This window comes from Diabrotica virgifera, chromosome 8 (genome assembly GCF_917563875.1).
Source record: "Diabrotica virgifera virgifera chromosome 8, PGI_DIABVI_V3a".
NCBI lineage: Eukaryota > Metazoa > Arthropoda > Insecta > Coleoptera > Chrysomelidae > Diabrotica > Diabrotica virgifera.
Window position 1 is genome coordinate 73,491,509 of NC_065450.1, and position 17,530 is coordinate 73,509,038.

Sequence of the window (17,530 nt, forward strand, 5' to 3'; positions counted from 1 at the left end):
TGACATTTATTCTAACATGACATTTTAGTTAAATCTGACAGTTGTCACATTTTATTTTCAATTTGGAATAAAAACAAATCAAATGTGTTTCTTGCATTTATAAAATGGTATTTTCTTTGATTTGTATAGTCTTATAAATTATACAGATTATATTTGTAATATTATTATCTAATTAAAAAAAAATATTTTTTTATTATGGCGCCATCTATCGACAACTAGAATAACTAGAATAAATGTTATAAAAATGTCACCGACGAAATGTAATCACCGACGTGCCTTTTTTTCTGTCACATACAATTTAATGCGTTAGAAAGAAATCGAAAAACTGTGACGCACTGAAAGATGATCATGAGAAATACTGTATTATTAATTTTACGAAAAAAAAAGTGATTCTTAATAAAAAGTTTTGCATGGTCTAAAACCTAAAATGCAACCATCTTATGTCAAATTTGATCAATTTTATACGAGGTATGTCAAAAAATATGAATTTCGCTCAAGAGTAAAATACGTTTATTTTTCACAATATCGAAAATTGTTATTATGAAAAGTTATTTAGAATTAAAAACTATGTTTCAGTATGTAATTACATCCTTCTAATTGAAATATTCTGAACTATAAAGGTACTTTACTTTTGATCTAAATTTATCTTTTTTTGGTATACCTCGTATAAAATTGATAAAATTTGATATAAGACGGTTGTATTTTAGGTTTTAGACCATCTAGAACTCTTTATTAAGAATCACTTTTTTTCGTAAAATTAATAATAAAAAAGTTATCAGAATTGAAATAACTGGAAATAATGTTATGTTATCCAAAATTTCTCAAACATTTTTTTTTTCAATTAGAAGGATGTAATTGCATATTAGAATATAGTTTTTAATTCCAAACAACTTTTCATAATAGCAATTTTCAATATTGTGAAAAATAAAGCCACTTTACTCTTGAGTGAAATTCAAACTTTTTGACATACCTCGTATAATATTCAAAAATTTTGATATTTGATGGTTAAATACCATAAAGGTTTTGGACCATGCAGAGCTTTTTATGAATAACTTTTTTCCGTAAAATTAATAATAAAAAAGTTTTCCATACGGATACAACTTACAGGGACATACTGTATATAAAATTAAAACTTGATGTTAATATTGAGAGTAAACTAAATGCAATACCGAGTGCTTATGATGTCTTACTTTACTTTTTCGAGGCTGTTCCGAGTCTGATCCAACTATGTACAGTTTTTCTGTCCAGTATCGGGCTACGTCTACACCCTTTGTATTTGCGAGCCATAAATCATCGAGGGTGCACGTGCACTGTGATGGGCAAAGTCTGCAAACTCTCAGGGGCTCCACATTCTGTATTCCCCACATTCACAAAGTGCGTCGTTATTTGTGTTTATACCCCATTTAATGAGGTTCTCTTTTAAGGGGCAACGCCGCGCCGCGCCCCGTGCGTATGTGGTTGAGTGTCAGCCAGGTTCTCCAGTCCAGATTCATTCCATTTGGTGGTTCTGGGTGTAGGGGAAACAGTTCGGATGGTTCGACGCTGACGTTTCTCATAAACCCCTCCCTTTAGGGGGGTAGATTTCATACAGCCGATAGTCATTCTACATATTTCATTTAGTACCGTGGTTACTTGTAAGGAGTATCTAGATCTACCCCAGACGGGACAAGCATATTCCACTGCTGAGAAACATAAGGCCTCAGCTGTTGACTTTAAGACCTATGGGTTTTTACCCCACTTGCTCCCTACAAGTTTCCGGAGAAGGTTGTTTCTCGTAGTAACCTTTTATCTTATACTCTGACAGTGGAATTTATATGTTAGTGACCAGACTAGTATGACACCAAGATATTTGGGCCTATCAGTATGTTCCAAGCGTTGTCCCTTCCAAGATACATCCAGTTTTACATGTGCTAATTGGTTGTTGAGAAGGAATGCACATATATACTTGGCTTTTAGTAGGAGTTGGTTTTATTGAGTGTAGATGCTAAATAGGGACGGCGCCAGAATGCTTCCTTGTGAGAGGCCATTTTTTGAGTTCTCCATCTGCTCTTCTTTCCATTTAGCACTAAGTAGAAGCGTCTATTACACAACAGTGTTCTAATGATCTTTAGCAGGTCATAGTCAAATACAGTGTTATAGATCACAGTTAGCAAGATTCTGTGGTTTACTGGATCGTATGCCGTTGTGTTGTGAGGTCTATCAAAGCTACTAACACTATCTCCTTCTGCTCAAATCCCTCCTCACTTTATGTCAAGATAGTATCATGTTTTTTTTCGTGGTATTTCTTCTTCTTTTTTCCCTAAAATTGTGTGTTATTGTGTGTGGTTATAGTATATGATTTAATTAATAAAAAATTATTGACTTTAAATGTATAAATACAATTGCTTTCTTTTAGATACGAAATAGACGTGATAGCCAAGACCTCATATTTGTATGGAATTTTATCAGCTACTAGTGTATTTACTGAACGACTGATCCTTTACGTAACTTTAGTACCATTTGTGTTACTTGGACATAGATTGACAGGAGACATTGCATTTTCCCTTGCCAACCTTTTTAATAACATACAACTTGTCATGGCGATTAATTTTCCAAGAGCACTATCATCTTATAATGAAGCAAACGTGTCTATAGCAAGGTTTGTATGTACTTATGTAAATTCTAAAATTATTTATAAGAAGCCTTTATAATATACTATTTAGCATCTTCTTCCTCAGCTTTTTCCTTTTCAGGGGCCGTTCTCCCTTACTCTTCTTTGCCACCCATTTCTGCCTCTCTCAAGTCCTGTACCACACAGTTCTTCCATCTTCTCTTCGGTTTTCCTATACCTCTCCTTCCGTCAACTTCAGCAACAACAGCTCTATCCTTTCTCCCACATAGTTTTCATTTCTATGTCTAACGTGACCAAACCATTGGAGTCTTTGTTCTTGAATCTTTTTTGAGACTATAGTCACCCAGGCTCTTTCCTTAAGCAAGTCCTTCCTGCTGATCCTGTCCCTTCTAGTCTTACACAGCATCCACCCTACATTTTCATTTTAGCTCCCTCCTCAGAAACATGGATCATGCCAAAAAAGGCAATAAACCCTTTCAATACTTTTGACAGAAATATATTGAGAAGGGTATTGGGACCCATCTCCGACAATGGAATTTGCAAACCCATCTGTATAGCAAATTATGCAAAAATAAAAAATTGCGCTAGGCAGGTCACCTTATAAGAATGGATAATGACAGAACACCTAGTAGAACGCTTAACGGAACTATGGTGGGACGTCGGCCAGTAGGAAGGAAGAGGTGGATAGACGGAGTGAGAACCGATACTAGAGAGATATTGAAGGTAGATAATTGGAGATCAGCCAGAGGCAGTGATACTTAGAGGCGGATGCTTTCTGAGGCAAGGACCCGACTTGGGATGTAGCGCTATAGGAGAGAGATCTTTATCTTCTTTTCCTGAATCTTCTTTATAAGCCGCACTTCACAGCCGTACACCAACGCAGGTGCCACTTCACTCTTGTATATCTTTCCTTTCAGCATTTCTCCGTTTTTTTTATCACAGAGTAGCCTGGCCTCTTTAATAGCCATTCTCCAACCAATAGACTCTATGAAAACCAATAAATCTGCTGGTCCAGATGAATTACCTAGCGATCTGATAAAGTTGGTCAACGAGAAAAACCTGGACATAATAGTAGAACTGTGCAACGCTATCTATACTACGGCAATCATCCCTAGAGAAATGTTGACATCAGCATTTGTGTGTTTGCCAAAGAAAGCCATACCGAACCACAAGTTTAATGTCACAAACCTTGAAAATTCTGCTGAAAATTATCCACGCCAGAATACACTCTAAACTGGAGCTGGATATTAGTGACACTCAATATGGGTTCCGCAATGGTATGGGTACCAGAGGGGCATTATTTTCCTTCAACGTGCTGACGCAAAGATGTTTGGATGTTAACCATCCTCTTTACGTCTGTTTTATAGACTACAATAAAACGTTTGATAAAGTAAAACATGATCGACTCATGGAAATTATGAAAACTAAAAACCTAGATGAAAGAGATTTAAGACTAATAACACACCTCTATTACAATCAGCGAGCAATAGTAAGAATTGAAACAGAAACATCTGAAGAAATGGAAATAAAGAGAGGTGTCAGGCAAGGCTGCATACTATCACCTCTATTATTTAACGCTTATTCTGAAGAGGTAATGCGAGAAACCCTGGAAGATGAAACAGTCGACATAAGAGTAAATGGAGTCTTATTTAACAACATCAGATATGCAGATGATACAGTAATAATAGCCGATAGTTTACAAGACCTGCAAAGACTCATGAGTAAAATAGTAAGGTGTAGTAGGGAGTACGGACTCTCTCTCAATATCAAAAAGACGAAGTTTATGAAAGTTAGTAAAAACAACCACAATACTAACGAAATCTTCATAGTAGAGGGCCAGCTGATCGAAAGAGTAAAAAAGTACACTTACCTAGGAACACTTATAACAGAAAATAATAGGTTTGTTCTAGCATCAGTTTCAAACGGTTTGAAACCATCAGCGAATAATGGACCAGCGCGAGTAGAGGGTCTTAAAGTACGCCTAACAAAACGTTACCGTTAAATGTAGAGACAATGAGACGACTTAACGCCTTTGAAATGTGGACCTACAGAAGAATTATGAGTGTTTCCTGGGTAGATAGAGTTACGAACAACGAAGTACTAAGAAGAAGAGATAAAGAGAAGGAAGTTGAACTTACAATTAAAGAAAGAAAACTACAGTATCTCGGACATGTGATGCGGGGCGAGAAGTGTGAGTCCTGCGACTCATAATGCAAGGAAAGATAGATGGTAGAAGAAGCATCGGAAGAAGACGAATTTCATGGCTGAAGAACCTGCGAGAATGGTTTGGATGCAGCTCAAAACAACTATTTAGAGCTACTGCCTCAAAAATTAAAATAGCTATGATGACTGCCAACCTCCGTAGCGGAGATGGCACCTGAAGAAGAAGAACCCTTCAACATTTCTTAGTTTTCCTCTACTAACACGATATCATCCGCAAAGAGTATTGACCAAGGAGTCTCAACTCTTACCTTCCCTGTCAGTATATCGATAACAAGATTCAACTGATTCATTGAACAGTAAATCATACTGTCTTAATTACTTAATCCTCTTCACTCTATGCATAGGGGGTCAACTGTCTGCCTCCATTCTGTCCTATCCTTTGCACTGATCTGTATATCTGCCTAGATTTTCCCAATAGTATTAATTTCTTTCTCGACACTTCTTTTCCACGTTTCTACGGGTCTACCGGGTCTTCTCTTTCCATGTGGTGTGTATTCTTGGGCCTGACTCGCTATGTCTGTGTCAGGTATTCTTAGTGTGTGACCCATCCCCATCCAACTCCATTTCCTTTTGCATATTGTCTTAGATATAGGTTCCTGGTTAGTTCTTGTCTATAACTCTTGGTTTGATATGCAGTCTGGCCAATAAATATTAAGAATCTTCCTTAGACATTTATTTATCAACACCTGCATCTGTCCAATACATTTTCTTGACACTTTTTAAGTTTCTGCCCCATATAGTAACACAGTCTTCACGTTGCTGTTAAATAATCATATCTTGGTTTTACTTGTCATCTTACGTGAAGACCACATTTTCCTTAGCATTGAATGCCTTTTGAGCTACATATTCCTTTTCTCCGTTTTACGTTCTCCTCCGTTCCTTCTTTGTTGTTCAAATTACTGCCCAAGTAGTTAAATTTCTCTACCGTTTCTAATTTCGTGACCCCCCAGTGATATTCCCATTTCTTTCTCTCATTTATTTTCATTATGTATCAAGTTTTTCTAACGTTTATGTTAAGTCCGACCTTCTACCTCTTCCTCTGCTACTTTTTCAGTTTTGCGATGGATGTGTTGTCTTTTTTGTGTTAAAAGGCATATATCATCTGCAAATTCCAAATACTCAAGTTGGTTAAAAACATTCCATCTTATTTCAATCTTATTACTATAGTAGCCTTGGACATGATCCAGCCGATTACTATCAGGAATAAGGTTGGAGAGAGCACACAGTCTTGCCTTACTCCTGTACCAAAAACTATTTGTTCTGTTAATTTTCCTTCGTGGACTATGCGTGCTGTGGACCCTTCGTAGAACAGTTTAATATTTCTGATATTCATATTAACATTACACTTTATAGGTTAGAAAAATTCCTTCTATTAGAAGAAGTTGAAGAAGAAACAGTAGTAAACGAAAAGCACGGTGATCATGTGGGATGTATTAATTTAAACAATGTTACTGCCAGTTGGTCCCCTAAATCGATCGTACCAACATTGATTGATATTGATCTACATTTAAGATGTGGAACCTTATGTTGTGTGGTGGGTAATGTAGGAAGTGGAAAAAGTAGTCTCTTGCAGTTATTTCTAAGAGAATTACCAATAACGTCAGGTTACATGAATATTGCAGGAAAGATCTCATATGCTTCTCAAGAGCCATGGTTGTTTGTATCAAACGTGAAAGATAATATTTTATTTGGAAAATCATTTAACAAAAAGAGGTAAGTATTTGTTTATATCTTATAATCATAAATATTGTGAATTGGATATATGTTGGAGTATTTTGCCATTCGTTTGGTAATCAAGAAAAATTATGCCTGGTTGCACCAACGAATCTTAAGCTCCAGCTTAGCCCAGCTCAGCTTATAAATAGGGCTTGTCTATCTTAGCACGTCTTAACTGATAAGTTTAAGATACAATCCACGTGGCAATCCATTTTGGCAAGCTGAAAATTGATCTCAGACTCAATGGTGTAACGCTTATATTTCGTAAGCTGAGCTTAAATCACGTCTTAAGCCTAAGCTCTGTTGGTGCAACCAGGCATTATTGTTCTGGATTTTATATGCCTTCTTTGTATATGAAAGTCCTTTCTGTGTGGGAAACATGTCATTCGGGGTTTGGTTTTACAGGTTCTGGTTTGACCCCAGGTAGTTTCCCAGATAACATGTAAACTTGTGGCAAGTTTGATTCTTCTGTGATTTTAAATTGCTGCGTCAAATATGACGAGACAAGTTTGTGTCAAGTTTGCTGAAATATTGTTATGACAAAGATGATGATTCAAGTTTGTAGCAACTTTGCTGCAAGCGTACAGTTGCAAAGCCACGTCACGAGTGCCATCTATTTGGTTGACTTACACGTTACAGTCGGTTCGGTTTCGTTCGTTACCCTGACTGATGTCACGCCCACGAAAACGAGAGTGTTGCCACCGGTGGTAAATTTTCCTTTCTGCGAGAATTTTCAACATAAAAGGGAAAAAGTTAACTTATAAGGGAATCTTTGCTCCAGTCCAAATTGTAAAATATTTATAAAAATCAAAATATTTGAACATAATTCAACATATTTTCACAGATTTTTTAAATAGGAGCATAGGAGGGAATTTTATCATAAAAGTGGGAATTTTTAAGGTACATTGAGGGAAAAAGCTTACTCGACAGCTGGCAACACGGGAAAAGTAACCTGCCATCCTGCCAAGCGGTGATAATTTGTGGTTAGGTATGTCCTATCCTATGTTGATATTTTTCTTTGATTTTTTTACAACATTTACCGTACAATTCTCCGAGACTATTACTTTAATTACTAAGCTGCAGCTGGTTTTCTTCAGTTTTTCATAGACCCACCTGCTTGTGTGATTAGGTACAGATTGGTATTCTTTTTGCTTCGGTGAAATTGAGGTAAGTTTTTTTTGTTTTTCGTAGCTTCTAACTGTATTTACATACATAGTATCTAAAATAAACATATTATAATATATTATTTATAAATAAGTTTTAGGTTTTATTGTAAAATTGTTACTTTAACATATTTTTATCTCTTTTAATAGCAAATATTAATTCTGTTCACACAGCAAGACTTTACAACAATTTCTTTTATTTGTTTCAGAGCTGAGACAAAACTGAGCATCGGAATCTGAAGCTAGCGGGTTTAATGTAAGCAGTTCCAATAAATAATTTTAGACAATAGATTGTATTTTAGTTGAGTGATTACTGAATAAAGTTATATAAAATGGTATTGTATTTTTTGTTCACATTCTTTTATTCAAATTATGGCTAGTATGTCAAAACAAACCTTAAGCAAGTTTGTATCAAGTTTGAAAAAACAAACTTCATGCAACAAAACAAAAACAAACCTTCAGCAAGTTTATTATATCAAGTTTGTATCAAGTTTGAAAAAATAAACTTCATCCAAGTTTGTCACACTCCAACTAGCAAGTTTGATTTAAACTTGCTGCAAGCTTGCAAAGTTGCCATTGCAAACCTGCAGCAAGCTTTCATGTTTGATGTATCAAACTTGTTGCAAGTTTGAAACAAGTTTATATTGCTATCTGGGTTAGGTCTGCTTCTGGTTCTTTTACCGGGTGGTATCCATTATTCCGTTGTAACTCTTAACGGATTGATCTTCTCTCTTCTCATTATGTGTCATTTCTGTGCTTTTATTGCTCTAACTATGTTTTCTTGGGCCATCCATTCTTGTATTTACATCCTCTTCGTTTTACCTCTTTGATCCCAATCTTTTTGTCTCAAAAACTTTCAGTCGTTCCTCTTCTCCTGCTGTTAATATAAATGTCTCTTGTTCCGTGTCCATTATTGTTTCTTCTTCTTCTTCTCTATCCGCTGCTTAATATATTTCTTCGAAATACTTCTGCAATATTTCTGCTTCCATAGTAAACGGAGAGGCAGCGCTGAAAAATCTCTTTGAATTTACTAAAGCTAAATTTTTCACAGTTGTTTACTGTCATTGTGTAGAGAAACATACTGCGGTCGGTCAAGCGAAACGTAGAACAGGGGTTAATGAGGAGAGGGTATCAAAGATGCTTTCCTACGAAGGTAATTAAATCCATTTACTAAGGCTGAAAATCAGTACACACATTCTAAATTGAATTTAAATAAAAGTTATTATAGTCGGTCAGCTGTATGATAGGACAGAGCCGGTCGGTCGGCCCCAATGAATGTACAGGGTTATTCACTATATTTTTACCCCCTTGTAAACTGCTTTATTTACAGAATTAGAAAAAAATGTAAAATACAAAAGTTATTCGATTTTTTAATTATGATTTTTTGACATATATATCGTACTAGTGACGTCATCCATCTGGGCGTGATGACATAATCAACTATTTTTTTTTAAATGAGAATAGGGGTCGTGTGCTAGCTCATTTGAAAGGTTATTCAATTTTCTATACAGTACTATAAACATTAAGATCATTATTTATACAGGGTGTCCACCATTTTTTCTTGAATTATTAGACAATTAATTTAATTAAATAAATTTTTTTGGACACCCTGTATAATTAATCATGTTAATGTTTATATTACTGAATAGGGAATTGAGTAACCTTTCAAATGAGCTAGCACTCGACCCCTATTCCCATTTAAAAAAATAGTCGATTACGTCATCACGCCCAAATGGATGACGTCACTAGTACGATATATATGTCAAAAAATCATAATTTAAAAATCGAATATCTTTTGTATTTTACATTTTTTCTAATTCTGTAAATAAAGCAGTTTAACAGGGGTCAAAATATAGTGAATGACCCTGTACATTCACTGGGGCCGACCGACCGGTTCTGTCCCGTCATACAGCTGACCGACTATAATAACTTGTATTTATATTTAATTTAGAATGTGTGATTCTTATTTCTGTTTGCATTTTGCCAACCACTTTCGCTTCTGTTTTGTTTATTCCTAGTTTGGTGTTTTTATTTTAGATACTCCAGATTTAGCCATACGGCCCACACTCCCTCTAAGGGGAAAATTCACTCATCCCAGATACCTAGGTCGACATGTTCTTGGTTAACCTCATTCAGATGCCGTCCATGCAGAGGCTTACTCATCCAGGTGCGCATTTTTTCTTGCTTAGACTGACGGTTTATGCGCATTGATTGTTCCCTCAGTTTAAGCGGTGTTGTGTCATCTACTGCGCAGATTGCGCGATGTAAAATAGATGTCTCAACCTGCGCCTGAAAATAAGTTCTTAGATTAGTGACTTGTTGCTCCCTATGTCCATGAGTCCTCTTAGATACTTCCATAATAATTATTATTATTTTAGGTATCAAGATGTTATAAAAGTGTGTTCGCTAGAAAGAGATTTAAAACAGTTACCGTACGGCGATAAAACATTGGTGGGAGAAAGAGGCAAGTCGTTAAGTGGAGGACAAAAAGCAAGAATTAATCTAGCAAGAGCTGTCTACACAGAAGCTGATATTTATTTATTTGACGACCCCCTTTCTGCCGTCGATACAAAAGTTGGAAAGCATCTATTTGATGAATGTATAACGAAATATTTAAATGGAAAAACAAGAATTTTGGTAACACACCAACTTCAATACATGAAGAAATCAGATCTGATAGTCATAATAAATAATGTGAGTAATCTTTTATTAACAAATAAAGATGTCAAAATCGATCATATTTTAGGGCAAAATAGACAAAGTGGCAAAATTTCATGACCTAACTGAGCAAGAGTTGAATCTCCTCCAACAAACCCCAGAAATTGATGATAAAGATAAAGAGAAAATGCCGACTATATTAGAGACGAAAATTCCAAAAGTTTCATCGACTGCAACACTTCAATCAGCATCTTCATTAGCAGTAAGTCATTATAAATAATCATTTCTACTTCATTCGCTGTTAGTATGAGAAGTGTGACATCTGCGTATCGCAGGTTCTTCTTCTACGGCACTACAGCCCAAATTGAGCCTTGGCCTCCTTTATTTTTTGTCTCCACCATTGCCTGTCTGTGGCTACTCTTCTCCATACACCGACTCCTAAAAGAGCTTGTGCGTCGCTGTTTACTGTGTCTTCTCAGCGCTTTCTTGGCTTTTCAAACGGTCTCTTTCCTGCATTCTAGCATTCAGAGCTCTTTTTGGTAGCCTATCCTCTCCCATTCTTATCACATGTCCGGCCCATTGCAATCTTTGTATTCTTGTATCGCAGGTTACCTGATATCTTATATGAGAATGTGAATGGTTCTGTATTAATTTGGTTTGTTGCCTGATGTCGTCTTCTTGTGACGAACACATGGCTGATTTATCCTGACGCGTTCACGCTATATCCAGATGCAGCTTTAATAATATGGCTGAATATCTTTGAATCTCGTATTGTTAACTACAACAACTATTTAACACGAAGTTTTCGATTTTATTTTAGGTTTAGCACTGATGCTGATGATCTGCAGTCAGATCGAAAATGTTCCGCATTTGCAATGTAGCCCTTTTTAGGAATTTTTAATAAATTTTATGCCTCTTATAAAGGATTTTACTTAATCTTTTTCGATTTTAGAGTTCTATACCAACTGAAGAACCAGGAGAAACAGGCGAATTAATAGAAAAAGGAGATTTATCGACTTCTCTTTATTGGGAATATTTCCGATCTGGGACTGGCATTGGTTTCCTGCTATTTACAGGTTTTATGTTTATTTTTTCACAAATCATAACAAATGCTTCAGATTTGTGGTTATCTCATTGGTAAGTAGTTGGTGGAAATTATCACATAATATAGCGCGTCGATCCTAGAAGATCCATGGCTTGATTTGCCTCTCTCCATCCGTTCCTATCCATTTCTGTCATCCTACAATTTGTGACATTGAGACTTTTAGCTCATCTTCTACATTCATTTACTACTAGCCCGATCAAAGAACAATCTGACCCAAAAAAATAAAGGAAGGATGAAAATTTGGGAATAGGTAGTTGAAATTGTCTATTATTATATAAGAAAAAGTTTACAATTCTACATCCCCTCTCAACGGTGAAAAATATACATTCAAATAAGTCCGGAATTGGAAAAAATGGCTATTTCTAAAAAACTTTTCTTCCATAGAGTTTTTTCACCAAGTCAATACTTTTCGAATTATTTGCGAGTGAATATGTTCATGATTAACAAAATAAAACGTTTTTGGACGGTTTTTCGGAGATAACTCAAAAAGTAAGTATTTTAGCGAAAAAAATATTCTTAGCAAAAATATAGCCCATCAAAAATTGAAAAAAATGGTGTATACATGAGGTCTGTAGACTCAGTAGAAGCAGAGTTGCAGCTAATGAAAAGTAGGTTCTTCTTCGTCAAATTCCAAATCGAATATTTCAATGTGAAATAACCAAAAAACGGAGCACTTTTAGGGGAAAATTCATTTTAACTTTTTTAAAGTGTTTAAAAAAAGGTTTAAGTACTTTTGTTTTTTAAAAAAACTTGTAATATTAAAAGTAAGTGAATTACGCTCAAAATATTGTTGGTCCGTTTTATTTTTTGGTAAAAAAATGGCGAAAATCACCCCCTAATTAGCATCACAAATAAATTTTATCATTACCACTTAACAAGTTACTTTGCTTATGTATTATTTATATGATCTGTAAGTTTCATCGGTTCAAAGTGCTTAATTTTGAAAAAGCTGTAGTTAAAATGGCTTGAACGAGTAACTAATCAACGAGTTTAGGCAAATTTTGAACAGCCATAGCATAACCACTTTTTGTCTAAAAAGAAAACAAAAAAGCAAAAATATTCAGAAAAGCAAAACGTACATTTTATCACTCTTTAAGATTTTTGGTATTACTAATAATTTTTAAGTTAATTCCATAAAATTCCATTTTTTTTTTTCAAAATTAAAAAAATGTTTTATTTTAAACCCAATTTTTTTTAAAAATGAGCACTTTGAACCAATGAAACTTATAGATAATATAAACAATATAAAAGTAAAGTAACTTGTGAAGCGGTAACGATTAATTTTATTTGGGAAGCTAATTAGGGGGTGAATTTTGCGATTTTTGTACCAAAAAATAAAAGGGACCAACAATATTTTGAGCGTAACTCACTTATTTTTAATGTTAGAAGTTTTTTTAAAAAACAAAAATAAAACTTTTTTAAACACTTTAAAAAAGTTGTAATGAATTTTCCTCGAAAATTGTTGTTTTTTGGTTATTTCACATTGAAATATTCGATTTGGAATTTGACGAAGAAACGTACTTTTCATTAGCTACATCTCTGCTTCTACTGGGTCTGCAGACCTCAAGTTTACAGCATTTTTTTAAATTTTTTATAAGCTTTATTTTCAATAAGAATATTTTTTTTGATACAATATTTACTTTTTGAGTTATCTGCGAAAAACCGCCCAAAACATGTTTTTTTATGTTAAAAATGAACATATTCACTCGCAAATAACTCTAAAAGTATTGACTTAGTGAAAAAACTCTATAGAACAAAAGTTGCTTTTTTTTGCTTAGACTTACCGTCATACTGCCAGACACATAAGGAATACAAGTTATCAATGGCTTGAAATAAGGAGATGTACTAACTTCAGAGGAGTTAGTTAATTTTGGAAATTCTTTGTCTGAATTTGACAATATTTCAAATCTGTTATTAGAAATAAGACCAGAAAATGATGAGTCGCTCAAATTTTTTGCCTCCAAATATGAGATTTTATGTTCAATCATGATATTTTTTATTTTTTTTATGTTCGAAAAAAGGACAGTTTTTAGAGATCGATATATGCTTATCAGTTTTACAGTGTATGCAATACTTTTTTGTTTCATCACATGTATGTATGTCATTTTTAATTTGTCCACATTGTATACAGTATTCCTGTGTACCTTTACACTGTCTAGAAATATGTCCATATTTGAGGCATTTATAACATTGCGTCACTTTACCCAACAATTTTTCCACTTGGAAAAATACATAATTTATCACAACATAGTTTGGCAAACAATTGCCTTCAAAAGTAATTATAACATTACGTCTAGGGACGTATTCTGTATTTCCATCCTTTTCTACCTTTCTGTGCATTCTTTTAATATCAACAATTGGTGAACTAGAGCTCATATATTTTTTCAAATAGTCAATATTATATTTGGTATCAACATCGCGTATCAGTCCTTTGATTTCCAAGAGGTGATTTGGAATGTACGCTTTTAAATTATCGTCCTTTAAGTGACTATTATTGACTAAATTATTTGCATCCAAAAAAGATTTGAGGATTACTTTAACACGGTTTCTTCCTATACTTTTAATTTGCTTAATATTATTAATCTTTAATTTTTGATGTAAAATATCTGCAACAACCCTTGGATGCAAACGGGAAATATTCTGATCATTGGTCTTCTCAACATAAACACAACAATTTTGAAAGTCGTAACTATTACAATTAATATTAAAAAGTTTTACCTCCCTTGTAGCAGAAGAATTTGTGGTGATAATTCCTGTATCCATGTCTTGATTACTAACACTAATAACTTCAGCAGTATTTAGTTCGCACACTGGCGTCTTTTTTATATTCTCCCCCATCTGGGGAGAATATTTTCACTTTTGTATCACTATTCATTCTACAATATGTAAATGTTTTTACCCACGATGAAATTTAAATGTTTTAATTGTCACAAAAACTGCGAGCTGAATGTCAATATTTAGGTACGTTTAACCGTGGCCAAATTTTAAACTGTTCACACAAAAGTTAAACACCGTGAAAAGAAGCCTAGGCTGTTTAACCCATAGGACCGATACTTCTTATCAGTGATAATTAAAACCACTATAAAATTAATTTAAGTTAAACTACTAAAAAATTAATTTTTTCTGGAGCTATTTTAGATGCAACCGTATTTGACGTTTATTAATGTCAAAACTGAAAAAGTTGCTTAGTATTAGTCATTTTATCCAATTCCAAGCCTAGTTTGAACGTATATTTTTTCACTCCCGAGAAAATATTTTTCACCCCGTATTTCCGAATTTTTGTAAAATGGAGGGGATGTAGAATTGTAAACTTGTTCTTATATAATAATAGACAATTTCAACTACCTATTCGCGAGCTCAAGCGAGGGTGCTGCCGCTTATTTGGAACTAGAGGAATTGGGATGAAAATATAAACCAATCATTCGTTAACCTATGCATGAACGTCGTTTGAAAGTTTGTCGGATGTGTTTGTTTAATAAATAATTTATTTATATTAATTAATTACATCAATAATAATATTAATTATAGAAAAATACGATATCCCAATTACACCGGCCATTTTCATGCAACTGCACTGCCACCTATAGTCGATTGAGTTCGCTAATTCCCAAATTTTCATCCTTCCTTTATTTTTTTGGAGGTTTTCGTAAAATTTTGTGTTCCCTGATCGGGCTATACCTTGTTCTGTGTCGACCTTTTCTCTGACGTCCTCCAATTGTACCTCACATTCACACTAGCATTTTCGGTAGTTTCTCTCTCAACTCTAGAAACTCTCTAGAAACTCTCTCAAATCTCCATTCTCCTCCATCCATTCTTATCCATTTCTTTCATACTCCAATTAGTGATATTGAGACTTTTTAAATCATCTTCTACATCCATTTACTACCTTGTTCTGTGTCGACCTCTTCTCTTCTCTGACGTCCTCCAATAGGGAACTTGCATAAAATTTTAAATTCGAAAAAAAAGTTATAAATCACAACAGAACATAATTTAAAACATGTATCAAAGATAAAAAAGTATTGTTTGTCTTTCGTTTGGCCCCCAAAGACGATATTAAAAATTCAAATTATACCCGCCAGCCCAAAACGCGTCGTGACGTCATCCGGCTATATGTTTACATTCTGTACCAACAAAGTAAACAAAATTGTATATATATTTTAAATTAGACATTATAGACGTCAGTAGAAAATACAGTAATGTGACGTTACAAGTGTTTTTGATCGTTTGAACTATTCATAGAAAATTTGTACTTTTACAAAATGGTTTTATTTTCCGTAGTAAACCTTCTTTCCTTTCCTTCAAAAACTGCATCAAACTCCAATCTCAACAAACTGGTATATATTATTACAATGACATACGATATTTAAATGTCATTAGAATATAAATATTTTTTCCGTATTCCGCGCCGATGAGCTGGCCAAATACTTAAGTAGGTGGAAGCGTAAGTGGAGGTAGTAAACTAAAGAATGAGAAGAAGAATATACTATGTGACGTCACGGGTCGTTTGAACTATTTTATAACGCAGAAGACTTCAAATTTGTATTTCTAAGGTCGAATTTCTCATATCCAGTTCAACTCCAGTTTAAGCTGAACTGCCAGTGAACCACAGATAAACGTCAAATTTTTGACGTTGAACTGTAGTTCACCAAGAGTTTAGGTTAAACTTGAGATGAACTCGACATGAGAAATCGGCCCTAAGTTATTACGAGTTTTTGAAGCGTGAAATTTTGGAAATCTCATTTTTAAACAAAACTGAACATTATTCTGTAATAAAAAAATGTGCAAGTTCCCTATTGTACTCGACAGTAGCATTTTCGGTAGTCTACCTTCTGGCATCCTTTGTATGTGTCCTAGTCATTTTAGTCATTGGGTTCTTATTACTCCTATTATGCTAAGCTCCCTATATACTTATCGCTCTCAAATCTTCATTTGTCCTTCCAATCCAAATTTCGTTTATTTTTTCCAAATATTTTCCTTAATGCTTTTCGTTTCCATATCTGCACCATTTCTATTGCTACTGTTGCATAAGTTATTATAGGCCTAAAAATCGTTATGTATATTAATTTGACACCTCTTGATATGCATTTATTTTTTAGTAACCTATTTAGTGCATAAATATTTATTTATTATTTAAATTTTAAACACATTAATATATAGTTTGACTTTGACGGTTCTGTTAAAAGTAAACAAGGTATGCTTTGCTAATATGTTAACAGGTGGCATTAGGAGCAAACATAATAATTTATTTATTGAATTATTATAAATTCGATACCCCCATCGAACAAGGTTGTAACTTATTTTTAGCAATTTTACAGGAGAGGCAAAAAACGAAAACATGAATTTTTAAAAATTTGTAGCGAAATGATTAGACTCTTTTACACTAATGTGATATGATATTTATAATAACATAATAAGGGATTACTGTGAGATGTATGTTTTGTAATTTTATTAACTATTGAAAATCTTGAGTTTGAGTGAGATACAATCTTGAAATTAAACATGAGTATTCGTAGAAAAAGGTTATAACTCGCCTAACAACCATTTTACACTTTCCGTGTTAATTATTTTTCCCGTTTAAGTATTAAAAGGTTGTATGTTTTGAATTATTTGCAATATAGCTAGGAGAAAATTAGTTTTAATGGTATATTTAAACAAAATATCAACTCACAATTTACACAATTTTAATTGGAAATTATAAATTTTACAATAACAATAATATTCTATCACTATGAAAAAAACATGGTATAAAATATCTCAAATTTATCGCATTTTTATTTCGAATTTGTAAATATTTAATTTTAAACCGTTTTACTTTATTACTTCACTCTTTTACTATTAAGAGGAAACAGTAGTGATCAACAGGTAGCGAAAACGCGTTCCAAGATTGCGGCTGTAATTTTGAATATTTTTTCGAGATATTTGGCACACGTATTCGTAATATAATAAAGAATGGCGGTACAGAGCCCAATTTGAAAAATATATTAATATGTGGAAATTACTCTGTAATTAAATACAATATTAAAAAAACGAGCCTGTACCGCCATTAAGAAGAAC

At 33.9% G+C, this 17,530-nt stretch overlaps 1 protein-coding gene across 3 annotated transcripts in view; it reads left to right on the plus strand.

Annotated features, from left to right (window-relative positions):
* Nucleotides 1-17,530, plus strand: part of LOC126889774 (ATP-binding cassette sub-family C member 4-like) — a 77,440-nt gene that overhangs the window by 40,449 nt on the left and 19,461 nt on the right. For all 3 annotated transcript variants that reach the window (XM_050658362.1, XM_050658361.1, XM_050658363.1), the window contains exons 8-12: nt 2,396-2,638; nt 6,188-6,547; nt 10,092-10,407; nt 10,460-10,633; nt 11,324-11,508. In XM_050658362.1, the coding sequence (XP_050514319.1) occupies nt 2,396-2,638; nt 6,188-6,547; nt 10,092-10,407; nt 10,460-10,633; nt 11,324-11,508 (1,278 nt within the window). The remainder of the gene's footprint in view (nt 1-2,395; nt 2,639-6,187; nt 6,548-10,091; nt 10,408-10,459; nt 10,634-11,323; nt 11,509-17,530) is intronic.